Consider the following 27,302-nt stretch of genomic DNA (forward strand, 5'->3'; position numbering starts at 1 on the left):
CCTTAGTACTAATTAATTCAAATATTTTGTAATTGGTTACAAATACTTTGGGAATTATATGGGGCATTTCACTAACTTGGTTTTGGGAAGAATTTGTCCTCATTCGTTTCAGCATTCAACACTGAAAAAATATCGTTTTACCATATTGCACGCCACTGCCCTTTCTAACACCAGTCTCCTTCGGCGCTCGATCACCGCCGTCGGCGGAGGAATGAAAATCGCTTGCACACAGATTCTGTCCTCTTCCCTCGCCAGCAAAGCCGCTTCAGCCTCCGGTGACCTCCCTTCAACCAAGAACCCGTTGCGGCATCTCCGTCTAAAGCCTACCTTCAGCGTACTTGACGGCGTCGTCGCATCTCTCGGTACTCCGACTTGGAGGAGGAACACTGCCTCTCGTGCCAGCCAGTGTTGCCAGCGAGTGAGTGCTGCTGCTGCACCCTAATCCTAATTTCTGCATCGATCATCAAGTCATGTTTCACCATCGGCGCGGATGCCACCGTTGTTGGTGCTCGTCTTAGAATCGAAGCTTTTAGTCCTGATCTCCCCGGCCGCCCCGGCAGTGGATTTTGAAATAGTTCTCCGCGCTAGCGCTGTGGAAAGAAAGAGTTCGACGGGCACGGACGGACATTCCCGGCGGGCACACAAATCGCCAACCCTTTTGTAGGTCCGCCGTCCAAGTGGAAGACACGGAGGGAATTTTGAACGCGGAAACGTGTGTTGACGATTTTGAATATAGTGTGGTGAAAACCTAACCTTGAATTCCAACTTCCTCAACACATGTTTGCATCTCCGCAAAATTTCTCTCCGTGCCAAGTAGATAAATCACCCCCAATCATCATCATCGTAATCCTCGTTTCAAGTGGCAATTTAGTGGAAATCCAAGTGAATCGAACCGTGTCCAAGTTCTGAGACCATCACCCGCTATTACGGTGTCAACGGATAGGACTTCTGCTGTCATCGGTGCTCAGCGGTGGTCCCAACGTCCAAACGACCCTTGGACATTCAATCGCGGATCAGTATCGAACCTGAAGTTGCAACTCCCAGAAGCAGCCACCCCAGCAGCGAGCAGAACCATCCAAGGTAAGAAAGAAAGGCTTCTTCGCGGCTTCTCAAAAAATAAGCTGGTAATTTATCACTCAATTTGTGCCACCCCGAGTCACCGCTGTGCAGTGAGGTTCTGGGCCCCAGTGATTTATGAACTGCATCATGGATCGATTCTTGCTTGCGAAAGGGGGTCTGCAATTTGAAGTGATGATCGATCAATATCCGCGCGAAGTGAAGTGCACACTGCTTTGGTGGAAAATGGTGCAAATCTGAGAAGGAAAACTGGAATTACAGTGATTATGAAGGCTTCGAAATCTCTAGTGGAACGTGGATTTGAAAAATATGGATAAACTAAGCAAGACAAGGCCATCCAGTGATTATGGGTTTCAAATCGGTAGCTTCTGGTGGAGAGTAGCTTTGCAACAGTCTCAATACATTTCTAGAACATTTACATTAACGGCATTCAGTATTAAAAAAGTAACTAATCTGGCAGAAATTTCGAAATTTCAAGACATTATTATCAGATCTTCAAAGCTTACGTTCTACAAAAGATTCGTTAAATCTTTGATAGCACAACTCTAGATTTGAGTTCCCTGCAGCCGCTCCAATCGGCAGAATTGAATTTTAGTGAATTTCCTGCGAAAAAAAAATTTAATTGCACATTTCGGGTATAAATGCTATGGAATCATAATAAGCAACTGTGTTCAGGCAGCCCAAATCTATCATACCTTGACAAAACTTAACGTGAAGACTTCCATCATTGTCATGATTTTTCCTTCAAAGATATAAATTTTGCGTCGCTTTTAATATTCGGTAATTCGGTAATTTCGGAATACACCCTTCCGGCAGCAGCTGAAGATTCATGCAGTCCCACGTCGCATGTTCGGGTGTAGACCTACGGAAGACCTTAAATTTTGCGTCGCTTTTAATATTTTGACGAAATTCCTTCAACAAGTTGTTTAGAATAGTGCCCTACACATGCTGATTCCTTTTGGTAACGATTATCCAATTTCTTGTTAAATTATGGAAATCGTCATTAATCAATGATTGCCAACTAGGATGTCAATGACTGTGCCACAAAATTATATAAATTTTGAAGCACAAATGATTTAGATCAAAAATTACTTCAGTGGCTTCAAGAAGGCAACAACCGGCACATGCTGATTACTTTTGGTGCTGAAATTCGTTAAATTGAATTTAATACACAATTTTTTAAAGTGATGATTAATTTTCTTCTTTTTTACCTTAAGCGTTTACTGACATCATACATAAAAATGTCGAGTTGTGTAACTTTTCTAAGGTGTTACCAGATCATCAAAACTAATGACATTCAAAATAAATGAAATATATGAGATATATTAAGTTGATATTTTTATCATAATGTACAGAGATAATAAAAAATTTAAACATTTTTCATTTTGCTGAACTGTCAATAACTTGTTACAATTTTCAAGCAGCTATTCCGTCAGATCACACCAAAGTGCATCTTTCAAGGCCACGCACTACCTATCCCCCAAGCCATTACTCATTACTCATTGTCCTCGGTGCGGTTAATCAGTCTTTACGATCCAAGTCCCCCCCTATCAGCCGTCAACATCAAGGTGGTAAACAGTCAGGTCACCCCCGCCGACCGACACGCGTCTCGGTTAAACTAATAGAGCTACCACCCCGGCAAACACCGCATAAACTAAACTAAACTAACCCAATCGCCTGCTCCAAATCTCGCCCTCGTAAAGTAGCTTCAAAAACTTCATAAATTACCGTAGTGCACACACCACGCGCACCTACCTTTCGGCGATTGAAGTCCGTCCGGGCTTCAATCATGATTCGCTTAGAATTGTGTCAAAGTACCCTTCTCCCCTCTGATGGTGGTAGCGACGACCGACGGTAGCCAAGATCTGGTCGGATCTACACGTAGTCGTACCGATCGGATTAGCCTGCTGCGTTGGGTTTGGGTCATTTCGCCGATTGGGTCATTTTGTCGAACGATCGCTTCTCAGATGATTCCCACTGATGCTTTCACAGATTGACGTTGTCTCAGATGACCGTTTCCTCGAACTACAATTTTCTTCGAAAGTTTACTTACCCAAAGAAATCCCAATTTCCTAATGCAGGGAAACAGTCTGGTTGGTGGTTCATTGTTATTTTGGACATTTAGGACATAATGACTAGGTCATTCATAAAATCGATATCCAAGCAAATGATCATTCGGGAAAGTTGATTCAATTATGTGTCAGTCAAGGATGTGAACTGGACACAATTATTGGAATAAATTTTAGAGTTTTAAATATATTGGGGGAGTCTCTATAAGCAATCAAAAGTTGTATGGCCAAATTGTTATTTTTTTGTTTTCTGCTTTCGGTCAAACATTTCGGCCAAACTCTCCTTCTACCAATCAAACCAGTCCCATCCCGAGAGCTATCAGCAGTGATCGACAAATCAAGCAAGGCGCCCGCTCGGCCGTTGATGATGGTCACACGTCCTGATCCCTTAGCCAATACCGCACCGCAACCGTTCGATCTAATCTCGCGCGGAACAGCTGGTGCCGTTCCCTAGGTGCGATGCCACGCGTCTTTGGTCATGTAGGTCCAGCAAAGTGTTGCGGGAGCTACCTGCCTTGACGGTGTTGTGCTCAATTGACACACTGGCAAATAACATTAGAAGCGAAATTCAGAAAATTTCTTTAATGGTTCTGAAGTCGGATTCAACAACTTGTGAAGAGATGGAGTCAGAGTTACTATATTTTAAAAACCCGGATTCTGAGTCACTGGAAAAGTTAACTTTCATTACACCCCTCTTTTTTCAGGGCTTTAGAGTGGGAACATTTTTGAGCCAGGATTTGGTGTAGGAAAATTCTTAAGAGTCGGAGTCGGAATCGACCTATTTTCAACAAAATTCATGTGAATCATATTGTCGGGACGGAATTAAATTTGGTTCAATCAGGTGGATTTAGAGTAAGATTCAATGTCGACAAGTCTGAGCAATTCTCTAAGAAATCGGTCAATTTCGACTATTTTTATTTTTTGATTTTTTTGATTTGGCTCAAACTTTGTGGGTACCTTCCCTATGACCAAAAAAGCTATTTTGTGTCATTGGTTCACCCATACACGTCTCCATACAATTTTGGCAGCTGTCCATACAAAAATGGTACGTATATATACACCCAAAGTTAAAGAACGAGGGGATAGTCCTCACGAAAAGAAACGTGAGGAAAGTGCTACTTTGCGAGAGTATAGTCCTCTCGCGTGTTCATTCGTTCATTGGAACAGTTCATCCATTGAGAGGCTTATATGGACAAATTACCGCCACTTAGCTACCGAACCATGGTGGCCCATACGGCAAAGGCACGGTTCAATATGCCGAAGGTCTTGGGTTCGAGTCTCGGTACCAGTACTTTTTTTTATAAATGAACTTTTTTTTGAAGATGAACCATGAGTAAAGTACTCTTGGTAATTTCTGGATTTATCCTCTCCGTCCGCACACAGTACCATTTTACTACCGAATCGTGCTCTTTATCCTCTCGTATGCCGATACCCAGTTCTGGGTGTACAGCAATTCCCCACGAAAACAGCATGATTCGAAAAAAAAGTTCTCCGATCGGGATCAAAATTTTTATGGGGGTTCCTTGACCGAAATGATTAGACCAGTATTTTTTAGTTTGGCCATTAGGGTGACCTACGCCGTGTTAGGATGGTCCGAAAAATGGCAATTTTCGTCAATTTTCTCAAAAAACACTTTTTTCAAATAATCATATCTCCACGCCATTTCATCCGATTTTAGCTGTTTTAGGTGCAAAAGAAAGGTGATTAGTTTGGCTTTTTTGGAAAAACAGTAAGAAGTTTCAAAAATCTAGCTTAACATTTGAAAAGGTTGTATGAAAACTTAAAATGCTGTTTTGAAGGCCTCGGGACCAAAGAGCCTATGTCTGAAAATATTTTTATCAGATTTCTCGGAAAATTTTAGGTAATACATCAAAAAATGGTGAAGTTATGTTTTCAATACTATGAGATACTATTTTTTAGAATAAGACCGGGTTTTTCGACGCGCCACGCGCAAACATGTGAAAATGACGAAAACGGGAAAAAATCGACTTTTTTACTAAAACTTTGATAACTTCAAAATTTCAGCGATGACCTATACATTACAGGGTACCAAAATTTTCGTTATTGAAATACGCAATACGGAAAAAAGTGATTTTTTTAATAAATTTTTTTTCAAAAAAATTCAATTTTCCAAAGTTCATATTTTTAATTTTTGATTTTTTTTATCTGTCTAGGGGACAAAACCCCGCATCTTTAAAGCCATTCAGAAGTATAGATTAAAATTTTGCCGACGAGTTATGATTTTTTTAAATAGTGATTTTGGTAAAAAAAAATCTCGTGCCTAACATTTTTTGACCCCATTTTTATGTCAAATCGAATTTGCAATCATACAGTCCCTTACATTTTTTTTACTAAGTGCACCGTTTTCAAAATACAGCTATTCAAAGTTGAATTTGTCCAATGAATTCCAGTTTTTTTAAATAGTGTCCATGATTGTTCATTCATAAATATATATGATTATAAAAGTTTAGAAAATTTCCTACAATTTCGTCTAAGAAACATTGAAGATTGGACCACTGCACAGTGGTCCGAAACCGAAATCTAGCGTGACAAAATTGATAGCGGCCACACGTTACGATTTAGAGCTTTGGTGTCTTCGGGACAAATGATCAGGGTCAATCGTAGCATCTTTTGGTATGGTGGACATTAGGGTGGTTTAAATTTTAGGGTGGTTCAGAATTTTTATTTTGGCGGGATGACGCTTCGGTGTCTTCAGAAAAGTTGTAGGGAACACCATTCTGAGCAACTTTGCTGCACAAATCTTTATCTTCAAACGGGAAGTTTTTAGAGCCATTTCTGTGATTTATGTAGGGTATTTATGGAAAAAATAGTTTTTTGAATTTATTACCACAGGCTTATGTCGTAGCGAATTTGTGCCTTCTAGACATTTGTAGAGCTTATCAAAAAACACATTTCAAGAAAACGAAAATCTGCTCTTTGAAACGAAAGTTATAGCCAAAATACTACGAAAAATACGCCATTTTGAAATGTGAATATCTTAAAAAGGTGGTGAAGTTTGACCTCGCTCTTAGAAGCACACATTCTAGAGTGCATTTGCTGAAAATATCTCGAAGGTCTTTTTTGTTTAACTCATTTAATCTCAATTTGAAAATGAGCATTTTTAAATCGTTTTTTGCCCAGAACTTTTGATAGAATTGACCAAAATTCGATTTTCATGAATAAAAATGTTCATTTTAACAAGCTCTACAATTATCTAGAAGGGCCCAAAAATATACAAAATGTGGTTGTAAACTAGAAACAAGTTTTAGCTGAAATATTTCAGGAATAATTTTTATTAATTCCTGAAATATTTCAGCTAAACCTTGTTTTACAGATTTTCGAATATTTACGAACCATTTTTGTATGAAAAACTGCAAAAATTGTATGGAGACTTTTATGGGTGAACCAATGACACAATATTACTTCTTTGGTTATAGGGAAGGTCCCCACAAAGTTTGAGCCAAATCAAAAATTCATTTCCGGGTTGGGTGGAGAATTGTTCATCTGGAGAATCAAGACAATTCTTCATAAACCATCTTTTTTGTCGACTTCAACTCTAGACACGACCGACTCTGGCTTCAAATTAAGATTGGGACAAATCTGCGCAGCTCTAAAATTATCATTTCCACAAAAACCACCAAAAGTCAAACTTGTGCCAAGATAGCACGACACCGCCCAACTGTGGAAGTTCTGCGAAGACTTCAACAAGCTTGGTCGGTGTTGGACGATGACGGTGTTTAGAATTGAGTGCGCGCGCGCATAAGCAAATGAGCTGACGGAGGAGGATCGTACCATAAAGCATGTTTAATTGGATGTTAAAATTATTTATGCGTAAGTTTGGTGCAAATTATGTTTTACGGCACTGTGCGGTGATCAGACTCGAGCAGCAGGTCGTTCTGAGTGGTACCGTTTAGAATGGGTGGTTTGATATTGAAAATAATATTTTTCAATAATTCAATAAAAACCTGATCAGTTCAATTTAAAAATTCAGTTCTGTTTCACAATTTTGATTTCAAAACAATATTTATAAAAGATATTTGCCAAAAAATTCCAAAGTTATTAACCTAAACGGTTACGTCAATGTTCTGACTTGATTTGGGAAGCGCTTAAAATGGATGTGATTAAGTGTGGCCTGTAAACTCGAGAGCAAGCCATAAATATGTTACAAAATAGATGGGTCATAAATCGTAATTTACGCTCGACTTGCGAAACTAGGCGTAGAGGTATCAACCGAGCTGCTTGTTCCGAAAGTTGGCCCACAAATTTCGACTGCTACGTAACACCTCAGCCCATATTTGAAAGTTAGCACAAGAAGCAAATTAGCTTTTACTTTCGAAGCACCACCCACGAAATGCAGACATCCTCCCAAGCAAAAAAAAATTGACTCCACAAGCCATATTCAATTTAGCGCTAAATTAGCGATGGTGCTCTTCTGCGCTATTAATTTGGACAGATTTTCACTGCCGGTTTTTCGTTGATGATCCGTAGCGTCGTTAAACGCGAGCTAAACGATCCGGTTAAAAACGGACCACCGCAGCAGAAGTGGGTTGGAAAAAAGCCAGCAGCGCGATTCACAGTTTTTGAGCTATTAGGTTATTATTATTTGCGCATATTGGTAAAACGGTGGCCGGCAGTTCATCATCATCATCATCATCATAACAGTCGTTTGCCGTCGGAAATTAATTGATCTCTTCTCACCTTAGGAAGACCTTCAGCAACCGACTGTTTTGAGTTTTGGCATTGATGAAAATTAATGGAATTTTGAAGAAAAAAAATTTATTTGGTTGAAGATTTCCATGATCAGGAGATATTAATATAAATTTCCAACTTTATTGTGAACTTTTGAGTCAGATCACTCAATTAAATCTTAATACCTTTTATGAAGCTACCTTGAAAACCCATGAAAACTAATTCAATGGTCAATTTTATGTTCAAAATGTGGTGACAAAATCGCTCCCACATTTTCCCATAAATAATCAAAATAAACAGCAATATTTACAGCGTTCTCACAGCAGGATTCCATTTGATGAAACCAAATTGCTGATAGTTTCATTTGCAAATAATTCAGCTCGTATCGAATATCCCCGGTACGACGACAGCTCAGCTCACCACTTTTCTCAAACGGAAAACGGTGTGAACGCGCTCATTGGCCTCTCAACGGGTCTCTAATTTACACTGATTACAGTCCACGCCGCACACACAAAATTGTTGGCAAATTTGGAATGCCTTACATAATATTCCCACCAACTGAGAAGCCTGAGACGACCAGGGCGATAAAAATTTATTGCACTGCCACTGAGTCGTGTCTTCTAATCCTTGCTTGACCATTGCAAATCTACCAATTCCTAGAAGAGAGCCCCCTTCTAAGCTCGGAGAGCTTGGAGACACACGGCGTTCACACGATTTCATGTGGAGTGACTTGAGCTGTGAGATATTTAGTTGATTCGATCTTCAATCCAAAGCTCTATTAGCAAGCTCTCGCAGTTCAATTTATATGCAAATAAATTGTAGCTGCGTGAACGCGGCGATGAATTTTGCAGACTCTGCCACTTAGGGGGTTGAAGTGCCAATTTGTGATGGAATCACCTGTCGACACGATTGGTAAGTGTTCCATCGTCGATGATTAGTCTTCTAAGATACTTTGTTCAAGAAATCACTCTAAAACCAACCAAACACAAATGAACGAAGGTATGGATTGTTATGGGTGGCAAAATTGTTGGTTAACATCATTTCTGCTGCACCACTCACATGCACTCTGAGGACATGCAGAGTTTCACGAAACTTCAATTGAACGAACAAAATGGAAAACGAAAATCGATGCCGGAAAATCGAACTGCACTATTGGTATAAAAAACCACACCCAATTTCCAACCGACATCAGTCAACTCACATCGTTCTAACAGCACAAACCAAAACAAGTGATCCAAAATGTTCAAGGTTAGTTTCAATAAGCTCTAAACATTCAAGAGTTCAAATCCCAAGATTTGCTCCTCCAACAGATCGTCGCCCTGTTTGCCTGTCTGGCGTTTGTTGCCGCCATGCCCTACGAGGATTATCACAGCCATCCGAGCTACAAGTACGAGTACGGAGTTAAGGACTCGCACACCCACGACCACAAGAGCCAGTGGGAGTCCCGTGAGGGAGACCACGTTAAGGGACAGTACACCCTGGATGAGGCCGATGGTACGCACCGCGTGGTGGACTACAGCTCGGACCACAAGACCGGATTCCAGCCCCATGTCCAGCGCATTGGCCACGCTCACCACCCGCATCACGGAGAGAGCTATGCCAACATTAAGCAACATTACTAAAAATCGATGAATCGCTGAGTAACTGGATGGTCTCGAATAGAAATAAAGTGATTTTCGACATCTGAAAAAAAAAGTTTAGATTCCTACTTTGTAACAACAACTTCAGCTGAGCCCCAAATCTCATTTTGTACAAAGACTGCCAACATTTGACAACAGTATGATATGCATCAAATGATTTCATTCTTCAATCTCTTATAAGTCATCCCAGGACCTGTAGGATAGGTCAACCAATTGAAATAGCACCGTATCTGCAAAGTAAAATTCTTTTTAATGTGAAGAATTGTCAGAATCGGAAGACCTAAGTTTGAAACTACCGTCAGTGAGGGTGACATTGGGTCTGGGGGTGAGATTGGGTCTGGGGCAGAAATTGAGTCAAAGCTATTTTTCACGGATTTTACCATTTCTCAGGTTTCAATGAAAATAAATTCTGTTAAAAGGATTCCCAAGTAACATTTTTTTCCAGGAGTTCTACAAGAGCTCTTCAAGATAGCTACAGCATAGCAGTTTGAACCGCGGTAGGACAAAATTCTCTTAAAACTTCTTCAGGAGTTTGGAGGAGTACTTGAAGAGAGTTTTATCCTACCGCGGTAAAAAAAGGTATGCTGTAACTATCTTGAAGAGCTCTTGTAGAGCTCCTGGAAAAATATGTTACTTGGGTTGTGTCCCCTACAGATGACTTCGCTGAAAAAATCTCGGTCCTAGAACAAATCCTGTTAATTTGGCAGCTGTTTAAAGTTGACGTACCTTTTTGGTCAAAAATGACCTCTCGAAATGATTATTTTTCTAAAAATTTTGTTGGAATTGCTCGAAAACTATCCAAATATTTTAAAATCTCTACTTCAAAAATTGTAGCATGTCAATACGATTTATTCGAATAAGAAACACTGTTGGATGACTTGTTTTTACCATATCGTTGTTTTCGAGTATCGTTTGAGTATCATTTGACCCAATGTCACCCCATATAAGGGTGACATTTTGTTCATCAAAATCTACCATATTTTTAGAAAATGTTAGTAAACTACACCCAAAATTCAGAGTCGAGATAATCGTTCTCTCAAAATTTATTGAGGGCTCAGTGCCAAAATCGATAGAATAATGATACCAACTCACACCATCATAACAAATAAGTTCATTCGTTAGTTGAATCAATAAATCTCCAACAAGTGTCATACATCGACTTCTGACTTCTCCTTGGTCACCAAGCTGTGGTGGCCGAGGCAGCTAAGTCATTGGATTGGTTTGTCAAAGGTCTCTGGTTCGATTCCCGTTGTCGACACTTTTGGTTTTTTGTTTGACGGATGAACTTTTTTTGCAAATGAACCTCGAGAGAATAGTTCTACCGCCCATCTCGAGCTGTGTTCTCTGCGTCCGTGAATGGTACCACTATTCTCTCGACTCGAGACCATCATTCTCTTGGACTAGCGCTGCCAGTTTTGGGTGTATCAAAGAAAAAATCTACGTTGAAAGATTTCCGATGTTAGGGGAACAGCATCTAATTCCAGCGTGCCTCTTATGTTGGCAGGTCAGAACTTTGACATTCAATTAAAGCTAATAAAACGCGTTTTCAACTGAAATCGAGTGATAAATAGCTCAATGAGGAGTGAGCAAACAAATTTCTATCAAAAGTTTGGCAAAATTAGTTGTTTAAATAGTGAAAATCAACAAATTGGATGGAGTTAGGAGTGAGTGCTTAACCTGCCAAACATACAAGAATTTTCCTTATTTTATTTTTTTTTTGTTTTTTTTTTCGTTTTTTGACCCATAGTCACCCCCACTGACGGTACGTCAGACTCAAAAATTTAATTCTAGTAATCTTTCCGTAACCTAGGCCATCCCAACAAAATAATCCTGACTTGTAATCAAGGATAGTCTAAATGTTATTTTTTCAAGCTTGAATCGGTGTTCATCGGTTTTTGTGAGGACTGTGCTGCGTAAAATCGCTGTATCTCGCCAATAGTTCATTTTAGTTTGAGGTTTACATTAATTATTATGTAAAATTGTCCGAGGTTCACAATGGTGATAAAATAAAAAAAAATAAAAATAAAAGGAATTCGTCAAAACTGAATTTTAATAATAAAAACGTTAAAATATAAAATTAGGGGGCATTTAAGACTTCCAATTTTACTTTAATCGAGTTCCTTGGACAATTTTCTATAAAATGCAACCTCGAGAAAGTCTTTAGCTCAAATAGTTGCAAAGTTATGGTTTTCAGAAAATCGTCAAAAAAGAGGGTGGTGCCAAAACTAGAGGGATGGTCCAATCAGCTAACTATCGATAGATGAACGTTCCCTCCAAGTCCAAATCGGTGGTCGAGTCCAAAGTGTACCCAGTTGATCTGGAATGACCCTTATATTCTATTTTTTCAAGAAGGTTTCCACAAAGTTGTACGATTTTTTTTTGTCAATTTTTTATTCTCAGAAAACCATGATTGATAATGCTTCTTATATTCTTTTTTGCCTTTATGTTTTGGATGAAAATTTTTGTGTACAATTTTATACAATTTTGGAAACTGTCCATACAAAGGGACTGTTAAAATAATCAAAAAAATATTAGCTTGAGAACGGATTTCTGATCGATTCGGTATCTTCGCAAAATTGTGAGTTAGAACTTTTGGAGAAAAATAATTATACTCTAAACAAATTTGTCCTTTTTTAATTAGATTTTCCATACAAAAAATTAAATTACTTAAAATAAATATTTTTTGAAATTCTCTCTGTTTTGGTTGAAAAAATGTTATCTTTTAAGCTACGGCAACTTCATTTTAACTGTTTTATAATTTTTTATAAAATTAAAATTTGAAATCGAGAAATACTTAACAAAACTATCCAGTTCTTAAACTTATCCATAAGAGAGAATTAAAAAAAAGTTTATTATGTGCAATTCATTTAAAGTTACGAAACGTTCATTAAAAATATTAAAAAGTATTTTTTTTAAGAGTGTAACTGGACAATTTTCTATAAAATGCAACCTTTAGAAAATCTTTAGTATGATTATTTTTCTCAAGGTCCAATTTTTTGAAGGTTAGAATTGCCTTTTTGTATGGGCGGTGCACTGCAAAATGACTTTTGTGACCATAGAAGAAGTACTTTCTTCCAAATAAAAAACACAAAAACTAAAAATTGGCTCATTCTTGGGAGAATTGCTATTATACGGCCAGTTAATCGATCGTTCGAAACGACCGTCGAAATAGGCGGCGGGTCAATGATAGATAATTACTCAATTATTAATTTACCGTTAATAGGTCCAATGACAAAAAAAAACCGTGGAAATCTGGAAACCCTTTTCCAAGATATGCCCAAATATTTAAGAGCGAGTCCACGAACAGGGCATACCCCATTGTATGGGACGTCGTGTGGACCTCATCAATCTGCCTAAAATTTTCCAGGGGTTGTTTGTATATATGAAACTAGCATCTGGCCAAATTATGAGCACTCTAGGTCAACGGGAAGTTGGGCAAATCGGGACACACAGTTTGAAGCTTCTATAACGTTAAAAATCTTTAAAAGGCTTTAACTCAGGCAAAATTCAATTTAATTTTAAAATTCAAAATGCATCTGAAAGGGCATTAAAAATTCAGCAAAATGCAGGGAAAGCCATCTCAATTGGTTAAATCTAAAGAGAGATATTGGCATTTTAGTGAAAAAATAGTATAATTTTCAAACTCATGTGGATTGGCTCTTAAGTGATTTTCAACCTTTAGGTAAAATTTTCAAAAAAACTAACTCAATCCACCTATGTGGTTGATTCCTTCCTCACTTTTTACCAAAAATGGGTAATATGAGTGGTTTGGACACACATTTCAGCATTTTTTTAGATCCAGAAAAAAAGAACACAGATATAACTTATGTGGTAATAACTCGAGACAGGGTTGCCAGATCTTCAATGTTTTGGACTCTTAGAAAAGCCCTTTCAATTGCCTAACCAACGATAGGTCGGATGATGGATCCGGACATCGTTTACATACATTTAAGTGGGATCCGGCTTCAAAAAGTACATAAATATCACTTATGTGGTAATAAATCGAGACAGGGTTGCCAGATTTTCAATGTTTTGGACTCTTTGGAAAGCCCTTTCAATTGCCTAACCAACGATGGGTCGGATGATGGATCCGGACATAGTTTACATACATTTAAGTGAGATCCGGCTTCAAAAAGTACATAAATTTCACTGAAGTGGTAATAACACGAGACAGGGTTGCCAGATCTTCAATGTTTTTGAGTCATTGGAAAGCCCTTTCAATTATCTAACCAACGATGGGTCGGATGATGGATCCGGACATAGTTTAAATACATTTAAGTGAGATCCGGCTTCAAAAAAGTACATAAATTTCACTGAAGTGGTAATAACTCGAGACAGGGTTGCCAGATCATCAATGATTTGGACTCTTTGGAAAGCCCTTTCAATTGCCTAACCAACGATGGGTCGGATGATGGATCCGGACATAGTTTACATACATTTAAGTGAGATCCGGCTTCAAAAAGTACATAAATTTCACTGAAGTGGTAATAACACGAGACAGGGTTGCCAGATCTTCAATGTTTTTGAGTCATTGGAAAGCCCTTTCAATTATCTAACCAACGATGGGTCGGATGATGGATCCGGACATAGTTTAAATACATTTAAGTGAGATCCGGCTTCAAAAAAGTACATAAATTTCACTGAAGTGGTAATAACTCGAGACAGGGTTGCCAGATCATCAATGATTTGGACTCTTTGGAAAGCCCTTTCAATTGCCTAACCAACGATGGGTCGGATGATGGATCCGGACATCGTTTACATACATTTAAGTGGGATCCGGCTTCAAAAAAGTACATAAATATCACTTATGTGGTAATAACTCGAGACAGGGTTGCCAGATCTGCAATGTTTTGGACTCATTGAAAAGGCCTTTCAATTGCCTAACCAACGATGGGTCGGATGATGGATCCGGACATAGTTTACATACATTTAAGTGAGATCCGGCTTCAAAAAGTACATAAATTTCACTGAAGTGGTAATAACACGAGACAGGGTTGCCAGATCTTCAATGTTTTTGACTCATTGGAAAGCCCTTTCAATTACCTAACCAACGATGGGTCGGATGATGGATCCGGACATAGTTTACATACATTTAAGTGAGATCCGGCTTCAAAAAAGTACATAAATATCACTTATGTGGTAATAACTCGAGACAGGGTTGCCAGATCATCAATGTTTTGGACTCATTGGAAAGCCCTTTTAATTACCTAACCAACGATGGGTCGGATGATGGATCCGGACATCGTTTACATGCATATAATTGAGATCCGGATATTTATGAAAACACATTTTTATACATAACTTTTGAACTACTTATCGAAACTTCAAACAATTCAATAGCGATGTATGGGACCCTAAACCAAGTCGAATGCAACTGGTTTGGTCAATATCGGTTCAGTCAGGGCTGAGAAAACTCAGTGAGAATTTTGGTCACATACATACATACACACACATACACACACACATACACACACACATACATTTGTTCAGTTTTCGATTCTGAGTCGATATGTATACATGAAGGTGGGTCTAGGAGCTTTTAATCAAAAGTTCATTTTCAGAGCAGGATTATAGCCTTACCTCAGTGAGGAAGGCAAAAAAGTCACTAATGGGTTTCTATCTGAAGTTATTGAGCAAATTAGGCCAGATATAATGAAATTCTGTTCCATAACGTTTTCAACTACCAAACTTTCGGAACAATTGCCTAAATAACCAAATCGGACCAGATTTCGTGTGCACAGTTCCAAAGATCTGCAACAACCGCAAGAATGACCTTACCGGCAGGTTTCGCTAATCCGTGCGCGCCGCAAAGTGAACTCCATTTGAAACGTTTGGTTTCGCTCTTTCCCGCTAAAGCGTTTCTGTTGCACCCGTGCCCCCCTCAGCACATGTGAAAACTCCCCCCCTCCGGTTAATGCTCAGTCATGGTAAACGGTGGCTTCTATTTGCATACATGTGTGTGAGATGTTGCGAGAGTGTGTGTGTTCCATTAATTACTTTGGCTTTTGGTTTGCCGAAATTAGACAATTCACACCGCAAGGTTCTCAAAGTGCTCTAGTTGTGTGTGCACCACACGCTAAAAGTGAACCGCTCACTTTGGGTCAAGGAGTTAATCGAAGAACAGCTTGAGCTCAAAAGTCATGCTGTACAGCTTGGCCACTAACAGTATTCACTGGATGTCCGTTCTGCATTCGGTGGATTTTTTGTTACTTCTTCCAACATTTGCGACATCTCTTGAGCTGTTGAAGAGTACATCCACTTAGCGCAGTAGTTCCAATGACTTTCAAGTGTTTGGATTAAGGTCAGTAGCGTTTCAATAAAACAAAAAAAAGCCAAACTAGCCATGTCTGCAGACACAATAGCTAGCTCATCAACTGTAGCAAAATGGCGCTCCTTTCTACAAAAGTCAATACTGATGAAAACGGTTGTCGACGATCGTGGGTTCTACCTTCGTCGTTGATTTCATCCTCAAGGATTACTGCACTGTAGTAATGCACTTTTGTCTGATTATAGAGAGGATTTGCGGTGGCAGTACCTGCCAGAACCTGTTTTGTTCTGTAAAGAATAACTAGTCATTACGTACTGAAATGACGAAAAATCAGATATTAAGATCATGCAAAATTTTATGACTTAACTTTAAAATCTGAAAACGAAAACAAAAAATCTATGAAATTTTAAAAAAAAATTTCAACACTCACTACCTCGGTATGGCTGGACGTCATCCATTGCACTTTGCAGAGACCTCAGAGGGTTGAAGGTGTAGTTCAAGGTTGGTGAAGGAATTCTTGCCAGTACGCGAGTCGTCATCTCGGACTCATCGGGTTTACCTCAGTATTCGAGGAGGAAGCGTTGTTCTAGAGAGGGAAAACAGGTTTTTGCGGTGCTACACGGTTGACGCGATGGTTCCGGATGTGAGTTGCAACAAAAATGTTTTCATGCTGAAATGTAGGAAGCTTTGACAAACACTGCGATTTGATTGAATCATTTTTCGCTGAAAGTTGAGAATTAATTAAAAAAAACTCTCCCCAGAATGTCATCCAAAATCCGTTCCCTGTAAAATCAAAACAAATTTCCTAAAAAAGTTCATTATGGTCCGTGGTGAAACTGCACTGTGAATCATCACCATGTTTTATGAACTGATCGTACCCATAAAAGAAACCTTCAGCGCAGTGTCAAGTTCAATGGAACAGAAAGATCCATTACGGATCATTAGCACAGCTTCCACCGTTGTTCAATGCTCATCAATACCGTGAGCATGCACCCACGACAACAAAAAAAAACACAACTCCGATGTTACCACCTGATCACGTCAAGCCCCGCAGGCGTCGATGATCATCACACAAAGACCGACCTGTCATCAGCACGAATTGAAGATCTTAACCATGCGACAAAGAGCATCTCCCACTGAAGGTGGCGAACAACACGATCTTTATCGCCAACGGGAGTTGGCTTGGATGACTTACTTAGACATAATTTAATAACAATTTGAGGTGACTTTGAGCCATTTTACCGATTTTTGGACGTTCTGTGCTATTTTGTGACTCGACTTCTCAGCGTATTCAGCGTTCGCAAAAATGACGCACGCCATTTTAAGATCTCAATAAATCGCGTGTGTATTAGTTCTTCACTATTGAGGAAGCCATCAATCTGCAAACAAAGCCTTCGCTCGATGGGACCTCCATCGAGCCACCATAAAACTAAGTTCGTGACGCTCGAATTACTTCCACCAAAGAGCATCGCCAAACGGTTAGGAACATTTACGTTGAAGTCATCGTAAAGATGCGATCTGTACAAGTTGTTGCTCACGAAATCATTCAATTGGCATCGCTAATCTAGCTGGGAGTTGGGTTCTGGTTTGGAGGACCCTGTTTAGATCAGCTCATTTTGGAGCTCAATTGAATTCCATTTGTCAAACGGGGGCGCTTTCGGCAATCGCAAATGTCACCTCGTTTTGTTTGCGATCCATGGTAATAAATCACTCAGGGTATTGTCGTCTGTATACAATACAAGAAATACCTGAAATTTGTTTATTTTTAAATATCAATCAAATGTAAACAGAAAACAAACATCGTAAACGAAATTATCGTATCTTTGGCAGGTTAAGCACTCGCTTCTAACTCCATCCACTTTGCTGATTTTCACTATTTAAACAACTAATTTTGCACAACTTTTGATAGAAACTTGCTTGCTCACTTCTTATTGAGCTATTTATCACTCGATTTCAGTTGAAAACGCTTTTAATGAGCTGTAATCGAATGTCAAAGTGCTGATATGACAACATTAGAGGCTGTTCCCCTATCTTTTTGCACAGTTTCAGATATTACGATAGCAATAAAGTTCAACAAACCTATTCAGAGCAATTAATACAATAAAAAAAACTCATCATAGTTTACCGTGTTGCTCAGTTTAGTTTTTCAATATTAAATAATGTTCTTTGCAATTCTTATGTTGTTTTGAATAAAATCACACCTTTGAATACATAAATGAATAAAAAAGCCATTAGGGAGACCAAAAAAATGGAAAATTTTAGATTATTTTGAAAGATACCCCATGGCTCAATTATTTAGGTAAAAATAAGTAACTGTGCCAATTTTGAGCAAAATCGGTGATGGTTAATCGTTGAGGTTTGTATACAAAAATCGCAAAAATGTTTGAGAAAAAGCGAAAATTTCAAAATTACGCCAAAAGGTGGCGTTGAATGAGTCGGATCAGTTCTTATGTAGATTTTTTTTTGAAAAACAACTTTGTCGAAGATCGCAAAACGATCCGAAATAAACCTGACGAGTTATTAGCGATTTTCGCCAGTTTCAACGACTTATACCCTTAAATCTCTGATTTTAAAACTGATTTGGCATTTGCATAGTTACTAATTTTGCCTAGAATTCGTGTTAAGGAGTATCCCAGACATCGTTTTTTATTGTCACTCTAGGGGTCATGCAAAAACCAAGGGCACATTTTTAACATTCCAACGCCCAAGGCTTCAAAAAAAGATGGAACGGTACCTTCAACTCGCTGGTTCTCAGACATAACTCACCCAATCAAGATGATTCTTTCTTCCAGCGATTTGTTGGGATGTCTTGATGATCATAGAACATTGCAGAACTCAATTTGATCAAATCTGTAAATTTTGCGATCAAAGACATCGTTCCAACTTTTTTTTTCGCGTGTAAAAAAAATCACCAAAAATTCCGCAGAGGCAGTTGTTTAAACCCTCTAACGCCCATGGTTACTCCAGAGCACCACTAATTTTTGTGTTCAAAATTAAACTTCTCTGCAACCATACATTTTTCAATTTGCTTCAACCTGCATTTATTTGTACAGAATGTTAACTTATAACCATCAAAATTCCATCAAGTTTGCCCGAACCAGTTACAAGTACTGTAGAAAAACGTAAAAAATCTCGATTTTGCTCTGGGCGAGAAGGGGTTAAAAAAGTTGGAAAGATGTTTTCGGTCGCAGAAATTACAGCTTTTATCAAATTGAGTTCTGCCATATTTTAAGATCATCTAGACATCCTAATACGTATTTTTGAATAAAAAAAATGCTCAAAAATTTAGTTTTTACAATATGGGTATCAAACGATCGAGATTTTTTCATACATTTCGAATGTTATAACGCATTTTTTTTGAAAAAACGAGACCACTTCTCATCATTTTGTTGGCACACACAGTGACACACACGAGAATCCCTCAAACGCTTAATGAATATCACCAAAATTAACTTTTCACTTTCGCTTACTTTTTCACGGCGCTTAAGATATGAAATTGATTCCAACTACCGGCAACATGTTCTTTTGATCATTAGTAAGGCACTCACTTGAAGAATAATCCCGAAAAATGTAATAAATTAGCAAGCGCCATAAAAAAAACAAACGCGCCAAGTCGTTTGACGTTTCAATTTTCACTTTGCATTAAAATCGAAGGCTGAAGAAAACCGAGCGAGAGACGAAGGCAAAAAAGAACAAAGGCTGGCCGTCAACACCACCAGCAGCACAGCCAGCGATGCCAGGAAACTTTCCCTATAAATGCCACTTTTCGTGAGTGTTCGTTTGAACTGTCAGCGCAAATGGCAACACTCGACAGAGTGTTGGAAGAAAAAAGAACTAAGCCGATATTAGAAAAATGGGCGTGGCCCAATGCATTCGCCTCGATTAGAATACCCTTGGGAATTTTTGTTTTTTGTTAAATGCTTGGTAAAGAAATAGAATAACTTTTAGTGAAAGTGAAAATAAACAGAAATGTTCACAAAAACTTGCTCTACTCGTTGGTGTACTTGGTTTTAGTAAAATTCAAGAGAGACTCTATATTATCCAGCATCATTCAAACACGACCGCTTATTAGGATTAAAATGGGTAGATTTCCCCTATAATAAATTTCCAAAGCTAAAACATTTTTTTTTGAAAATTCTCAAAATTTTCACAAGACTGCGTGTTTTCTTAAAAAATACTTAAAATTTCAAAATTTAAAAAAAATGTTTGAAGTGTTTTGAAAAAAATCCGATCAACTCAATTGAAATTTTGAGTGTTTTTTTTTTCGAAAATACGTAGTTTTGTGGAAATTTCAAGTATTTTTTCAAAAAGGTTGTCATTACATCCGAAATGTATGAAATAATCCGATCTCTTGATACTCATATTGTGAAAAAATGAAATTTGGAATTTTTTTTTAGAAAATACATCGTTTTGTAAAAATTTTGAGTATTTACCAAAAATGTTGCTAATGCATTCCAAATGATTGAAAAAGTCCCGATCATTTGATACTCATTTTGCAAAAAACTAAAAATTTTAGTTTTTTTTCGAAAATACGTAGTTTTGTGAAAATTTTGAGTATTTTCAAAAAATGTTGTTACTACATTTGTAATGTATATAAAATCCAAATCATTTGATACAAATAATTGTTATAACATTCGTTATTACATTTGAGATGTATGGAATAATCCGATCTCTTGATACCCATATTGTGAAAAAATTAAATTTGGAGTATTTTTTCAAAGAAATTACGTAATTTTGTGAAAATTTTGAGTATTTTCCAAAAATGTTGTTAATACATTCTAAATGTTTGAAAAATTCCCGATCATTTGATACCCATTTTACAAAAACTGAAATTTTGAGTATTTTTTTCGAAAATTTGTTGTTTTGTGAAAATTTCCAGTATTTTCAAAAAAATGTATGACATTCAAAATATATGACAAAACACGATCATTTGATACCCATATTGCAATAACAAATACTCTGAGTTTTTTTTAGTGTAAAAAAATGCATTTTCTAATTACACGAAAAATACGTGAAAAAAATTGTGAAAATTTTCATGTAACTATAATAACAATGGATAGCTGCCTTCTTCCTGATTCCAAAACACTAAAAAAAATTATGTTTGCATGATTTTTCATTCGATTATAGCAAATGTCTCCCATATATCCAAAATCTCATAAGCTCTGTGCTTCAGTGATGCACGCCTCGGTTTTGCATCCCGCATATGCGGTGCTGAACCGAAGCATGACTGTACAGCCAAATGTCTAAAGATCATCCAAAGTCACCCCACCCTAGCGCAAAATCCGCACATGCGCGTGCAAGATGCTCGATTAATGATCGCAGTGAACCCGAAAAGACACCCAAATATCAAGGCCAATGTTTATAAATATTGTCTGCTCTTGCTGCTATTGTTTGGGTGACTTGCTCTTGACAGGGGGGGGAAGCTTAACCGCAAGCGACGAACCCGCCGCAAACACACACGCGCCCGAAACATGTCCCAAGCGAACTTGTTTTCGGACGAATCGGATGGATGGAACTCGATCTGGATTATTGAAGTGCTTTATTTTTGTTGTTTCTTTTTATTGTGTGGAGTTGTTTTGTGCGGTTAAACCAGTTTCAAGTTCATGTGTGATTAAATTAAGGGGAATCATTTCCTGGTGGATTTCGAGTTGATCATCCTCGGTAGAGCAAAAAAGTATCGCTAAATTTAGTTTTTTTTTGTTTGATTTCAGATGTACGTGTTAGGAATATTTGTGGCCGGAATGCTACTCACAATGGAAGCACTTAGTGAACACTTGGTGGAATTTGTGTCCAACTACCAAACAAATTCACAGGTAAAAAGTATATAAGCGTGTACATTTCCGACAAATTAATTTATAACTCAATTCCATCATCATAACGCTAAGTAAGTTAGTAAGTCAGTGGGTATAAGTAAGTGAGTAAACATCATGCAATCAGCCGTAATTTTATGATCTAATTGAATGATAATAACTGCACCCTGCACAAGCGACCCCTCCCATCCGTGCATCAAACCGAGATCTTCACGAAGAGAAGCGTGTGGCACGATAAATGGCCCCACGTCTGGCTCGTAAATTGATTGCCCGCACACCGCTTAGGATCTATTACAGAACACCACCACCACCCTGCTCAGCATTGACTGGGGCATTACACACCTCTCTTTCAAAGTGCCCCAGGATGTGGCGGCGGTTGGTACGCGCGCGCATCAGATCTTGACAGGTGAACCCCCAGACGGAGAGGAGGTGCGTTGCGTTGTGCCCACTTAATTGAGGGTAATCTAAATGCCATCAACACCACCAACCTGCAGTGGCGAAAGTGGTCAAAAATTACTAATTTTAATATTGTAATATCTTAAAAACTTGATGAAAATTCTGACCAAACTTTGATTCCTTTAAATACAACTTGGAAAATACAGATGTAATCCAATAAATTAAGCAAATTGCAGAAATCGACCCTATTTTAACATGCATCGTTGAATCCCCGCAGGGTTTATGGTAATTTACACGTTGAGTGACTTTCGATAATATACCAACGAGTAATGAACAAAACCTACAACGGCGGGGCTAAGTTTTGTGGCATTAAAGTGGATAAGCAATCCTAAGGCCTTGACTTTTGCAAATTTACGATAATGGAGAAAAAATAGTGCATGTTCTGGATGCGTTGTGAACGAAATCAATTTTATTGTGTTTTTTCATCACCCAAGTTTTGTCTGTTGATTCATTTGAAGCAGCTCTTAGACATTTTTACATAAAATTGAATTATTCCTAATAAGTTATGCAAATGTTGTCACTTAATGTCACTTAATTCATATGTTTAATGCATTAATGATCTGGACCTATTGTTCCGTCAACATTACTTAGGAAAATCAAGACATCAAAATATTTCTAAAGTCTGCATTTCTTAAGATAGGAATAAATGAAATTTTTATCATTATTTTTACTCATTGGCCTAGCCTATAATTTTCGAGTGGTTCTAAAAATCCTAAAATTATTTTTTTTTCAATTTTCGAGCCAAATGTGTGCAATTTACACACACAAACAAAGAATTTTGAAAAGGATTTTTTTGGAATATGAGAATTGTTGATGTAATAATTTTAAAGGGGACAAGGGAAATTCTCCATGATATCCCCACAAATTTGCACTTGAAATCTGGGTTTTCAGAAAGTTTAAATATCTGCGATAAGGCGTCCAATTTTCCCGGATTTTGAATTTGCCGGGAAACGGGAAAAATATTTTCGTCATAAAATCTATGTTTTAATAATATTTGTTATGTTTTTCAAGCTTTAAACCATTTAATTAGCTTAATAGTATTAATTGGTGCACAGTAATAAAATACATCTTTTATGTCAGAAAAAATGTGTAATTTTACCTCTGAAAATGTGTAATTTCACCACTTTTCTAGTGTAATTAGAGCGTCCAATTTCCCGGGGTTACAAAATTCCCGGGAAACGGGAAATTTTCAACAAATTTCCCGGGAAATCCCGGGAATTCCCGGGAAATTTGAAATATGACGAAAATTATTCTGATCCTGTTTCTGATTAATATTTTGCAACAGAATTGTACAGAACGTCATCTTTAATGTCCAAAATCAGTGTGAGGATCAATGAATGGCTTGAATGCTTGTAAAAAATCATGCAACTTTGAGAAAATATTATAAGTTTTCTTATTGTTTATGCTTTCTTTCCAATCGTACCAAATCAAAAAAAATATTATTAGTATTTTTTGTTAAAAAGTATTTTTTTAATCAAAGTGTTTGAACAGTGAAAATCTATGCCCCACAAAAATAAAATTGCTTTTAAATTTGTCTCAGTGACCATATCGTTGAAACGAAAAAAATATCATGTAGAAATAATGTTTTTTATGGCAAATTACTTATTTCAGAACAAGTATTTTCAACTTGTGAACAAAAAGATAATCATTGAATTTGCCTAAAAAATCTAATTTCTAGCGCTTTTTAACTTGAAACACTGTTTCATGAAACCAAACTCACAGTTTTACAAAAATTGAAGCGAGTTTTTGAAATATGGTTGGATTCTTTGGGTAAACTTCATAAGATTTTTCATGGTTCCATTTATGGAATGATTTTAGTTATATGGTTAAATGTCCTTATAAATTAATTAGTTTAAAATAATTTTCATAGTGTAAAAGTGGTTGAAATTAAACGATATTTTTTCATATTTTAAATTTAACGGTTATATCTTGAATACTTTTAAACAAATTCTTCTCGAACAGCCCTTTTTGAAAAAAATAATTATATCAATTAAATTTTCATCCAATTTGGTCAAGGTAAACAAAAATGGTGAATATCTTATTTTCAAATGATATAACAAAAAAAGTCGTTAAAATAAATTGTCGAAAAGAAAATAGGCAATATTCATTCCATAATAGCGTAATTTTTGTTGCCCAACATATAACCAAACAATATTCCTAGTTGTGAATGCTTCAGGAATAAATATTATCTGAATTAAAACTTGACATGAAATTAACAGACATAGTTCAATATGAACATTAAATTGAAATGAATAAAATCAAATAAGGTTCTCTAATTATTATTTTTTGTATGATTTCAAAACATTGGTGCCAAAAAGGTAGAAAAATGTATACTTCCGTTTGGATTTCGGGAATTCCCGGGAAATTTACAAATTTCCCGGGAAACGGGAAATATTTTTTTTCGGGAAATCCCGGGAATTCCCGGGATTTTTTTTCCCGGGACGGGAAATTGGACGCTCTAAGTGTAATGTCACTTTTTCAGTCTAAATTGGGGTAAAATTACATCATAAAAAGGTATTATTCAACCTTCTAAAATTACACCTTCCAAATTTACACAATTTTTTTCTGTATGCTAATCTTCACTTTAATCTAGACAATGATGACAGTTTTCAAATAGCTTGAAATAAATTAAAAATTGTTGTTTTTGTTCTTTGTTGTGCTTTGGAAAAATGTTTTTGAAAATGCCTATAAAAACAAGAAGCAACAACAAATAAAATGATACCAGTCAATGTATTATTTGAAATAAGTTTAGAATTTCATTTAAAACATATTTTACAAATTATCTTCAAGTTACTACCGCCAACTGGGGACTACAGTCTGAATAGGCCTTGGAGATTTTAGAGCAGTAAATTTGGAAATCGGTGTACTAATTGTTTTGTTATGTTCCTGTTTTTACCGAAGTAATTCAAAAAATAATGCAAAATGGTAGCTTAAATAGATACACAGAAAAAAATATGGTAATATACATCATGGAATGGTGACACATTTTGTGTCACAAATTGTGTTATCTTTCATCAGGAAGTGGTATTTTTTCAGTTTCTTGAAAATTTTCATAAGGTTCACATTCACATTTTAATTTAGGTAAATATACTTAAAAAGAGGTAATATTCACCCAACTAAATTTTGAACCTTCTAAACTTCAACCTTTTTTTCTGTGTAGCATTCTTAATTCGTCACATTTGTCTTGCTCCAGATGCCGGTGTTTGATGAAAAATAATTTAATATGATATTTTTTTTCAAATTTAAAATCATAAATATACGTAAATATAATACCCAGTCTTTGAAACCCATAAAAAATGAATATAAAATATTTAAAGCGCTAGGCATTTTGCGAATCTGTAAACTAAATTTTAACAATTTTCTCGAATAAGCCAAATTAATGCTTATATATGCCATATACATGTTTTATTGCGTTAATATTCTTATCGATTAATCGTAATTACTATGTATTTAAACCATAATTTGATATTTTTTTGCAATTTCGGGAATTCCCGGGACAAATTATAAAAAAATCCCGGGAATTCCCAGAATGGACGCACTTATCTGCTATGCTAATACCATTTGACTATTTATTATTATTCCTAAATTTTATTTATAAATGTGCGCAATGTCAATTTTCATTTGTCACTTTGTTTGTAGTAGAGGGGTAAAGGGTTCTTTAGTGTTTTTTCGTGTTGTGGAGTATGTTTTAAGAATATTTTGTCCATAAAAAAAATATAGAGAAAAACAAAAAAAAACCGTACATTTTTGGTTCTACGTTTTGGCTATTCATTTAAAAAAAGTATATGGATTTGTCAATTTAAATTTATGTTTTCTCTGTTACCATCAGCAGGGGTTACATCGGGTCTGGGGTTGTGAGTGGGTCATACCAATTTGCTAAATGGACCCAATCACATAATTTCCATGCATGTATTAAACATAGGGGATATTAATCAAAAACATGACCAAATCAGAGTTTTCTTATATTTTAAAGTAATTTTTTTACTTTTTGAAGATTAAAAATTGGTTGAAAAAAAAGTTTTTTGGTGAATTTTAAAATCGAAATTTGTCTAGAGTCCGTTGGATTGTAGAGACATAGGTCAAAATGCACGTTATGAGATTTTTCGAATCAAAATTTTGAGCTAAAATATGTTTAAACTTGTAATTTTGCGTATTCAACAATAAGGGATTGATGAGAGTTTGTACCGCGATACTCGATTCATGCTCAGAACCCCAAATTAGCTTGTTAAAGATTCACAAAATTTAAAGAGAAAACGCAGCTTTTTTTACGATTTGAAATCGGAACACATTGGATTTGGATTCCGTTAGTTTGCCCTTAATAATTTTTATAATTATTTATCTTTCACCTTCAGATCAACTACTCGTTCCGCTACTACATCGACCATCCCGAGTCGGGCGTTTCGCTCGATCACTGGGAAAATCGTCGCGGCGATTACGTACACGGTGGCTACGGCGTTCTGGAACCGGGAGGATACGTCCGCACGGTGCACTACGAGGTCGAGGGGGACAACGGTTTCCGGACGATCATCAAAACCACCGCCCCAGGTTCCGCACTCGCTCCATTTGAGTCTCTTTTTAGAACTCTATTTTTTTCGATTCCATTTTTACAGGTAGCACATCCCAGTACAACATCCACAGTGGCAAAAAGTCCCAACCCCCGCAGCCCTACTGGCACGCCCAGCCGGTGGCCTTCGTCCAGAACGGCCACAAGTCCTAGCCCGCCATAACACCGCCGTCATCGTCATCCTCACACTGTTACATTCGTTACCTTAGAAAACCGATATTAGAAGAAATAAAAAAAGCTAGTTGAAGCGAGAAGAAAGTCCCACTGGCCCCGTTACGAATCTATGCCGGCCGGTTGTCCACTCCAAGTGAACCGGTTCCAGAGCACCACACCCTTTCCTCTTCATCCGCCGCGCAAAAAACGTGAGTTACGCAATGCATGCCGTCGTGAGCAGCTGCTTGCACTTTCTTCCAGACATGCAGCACGAGACGACCTCCTCTAATTACATACCTGTCTTATCTAAGGTAGTTGAGTCGGATGTTGGACTGATGTTATGATAGCGCTAAATCCTAATTTCTTTCTTTTTTGATAACTTGTACTATTTCGTATATTTCTTTTTTTGGATCTAAAATTGATAGCTTATGTAGTTTATGAAAGTCCAAAATTCGCAAAATTACTCAAAATAGTGATTCCAACAATTGACCAAGCTACCCTACTCCACTTCAGCAATCCTGAGGCCCCCGATGGTGGCGTCTCTTTTCACTCTCATCGAAAAAGCGAAAGAGAGAA

General features: G+C 37.2%; 1 protein-coding gene across 3 annotated transcripts; it reads left to right on the forward strand.

The window, feature by feature from the left end:
* The first annotated feature begins 372 nt into the window (after positions 1–372).
* Positions 373–27,274, forward strand: LOC120421633 (cuticle protein 7). 3 transcript variants are annotated; one of them, XM_039584863.2, is made up of 5 exons: positions 373–664; positions 861–1,080; positions 21,455–21,556; positions 26,362–26,554; positions 26,620–27,274. In XM_039584863.2, exons 3-5 carry the CDS (start codon positions 21,455–21,457, stop codon positions 26,724–26,726), a joined length of 402 nt encoding a protein of 133 aa, XP_039440797.1. In that variant the 5' UTR covers positions 373–664; positions 861–1,080; the 3' UTR covers positions 26,727–27,274. The 3 variants fall into 3 exon arrangements, with proteins under 3 accessions (XP_039440797.1, XP_039440795.1, XP_039440796.1); XM_039584861.2 differs by having other exon boundaries at positions 373–660; XM_039584862.2 differs by lacking the exon at positions 373–664 and having other exon boundaries at positions 857–1,080.
* Positions 27,275–27,302: the final 28 nt, after the last annotated feature.

This window comes from Culex pipiens, chromosome 3, assembly GCF_016801865.2.
Source record: "Culex pipiens pallens isolate TS chromosome 3, TS_CPP_V2, whole genome shotgun sequence".
NCBI lineage: Eukaryota > Metazoa > Arthropoda > Insecta > Diptera > Culicidae > Culex > Culex pipiens.

Coding starts and splice junctions, on each gene's coding strand:
- LOC120421633 (XM_039584863.2), top strand. CDS start 21,455: ATGTACGTGTTAGGAATATTTGTGGCCGGAATGCTACTCACAATGGAA. Junction 21,557..26,361: donor ACTACCAAACAAATTCACAG/GTAAAAAGTATA, acceptor TTTCACCTTCAG/ATCAACTACTCGTTCCGCTA. Junction 26,555..26,619: donor CATCAAAACCACCGCCCCAG/GTTCCGCACTCG, acceptor CCATTTTTACAG/GTAGCACATCCCAGTACAAC.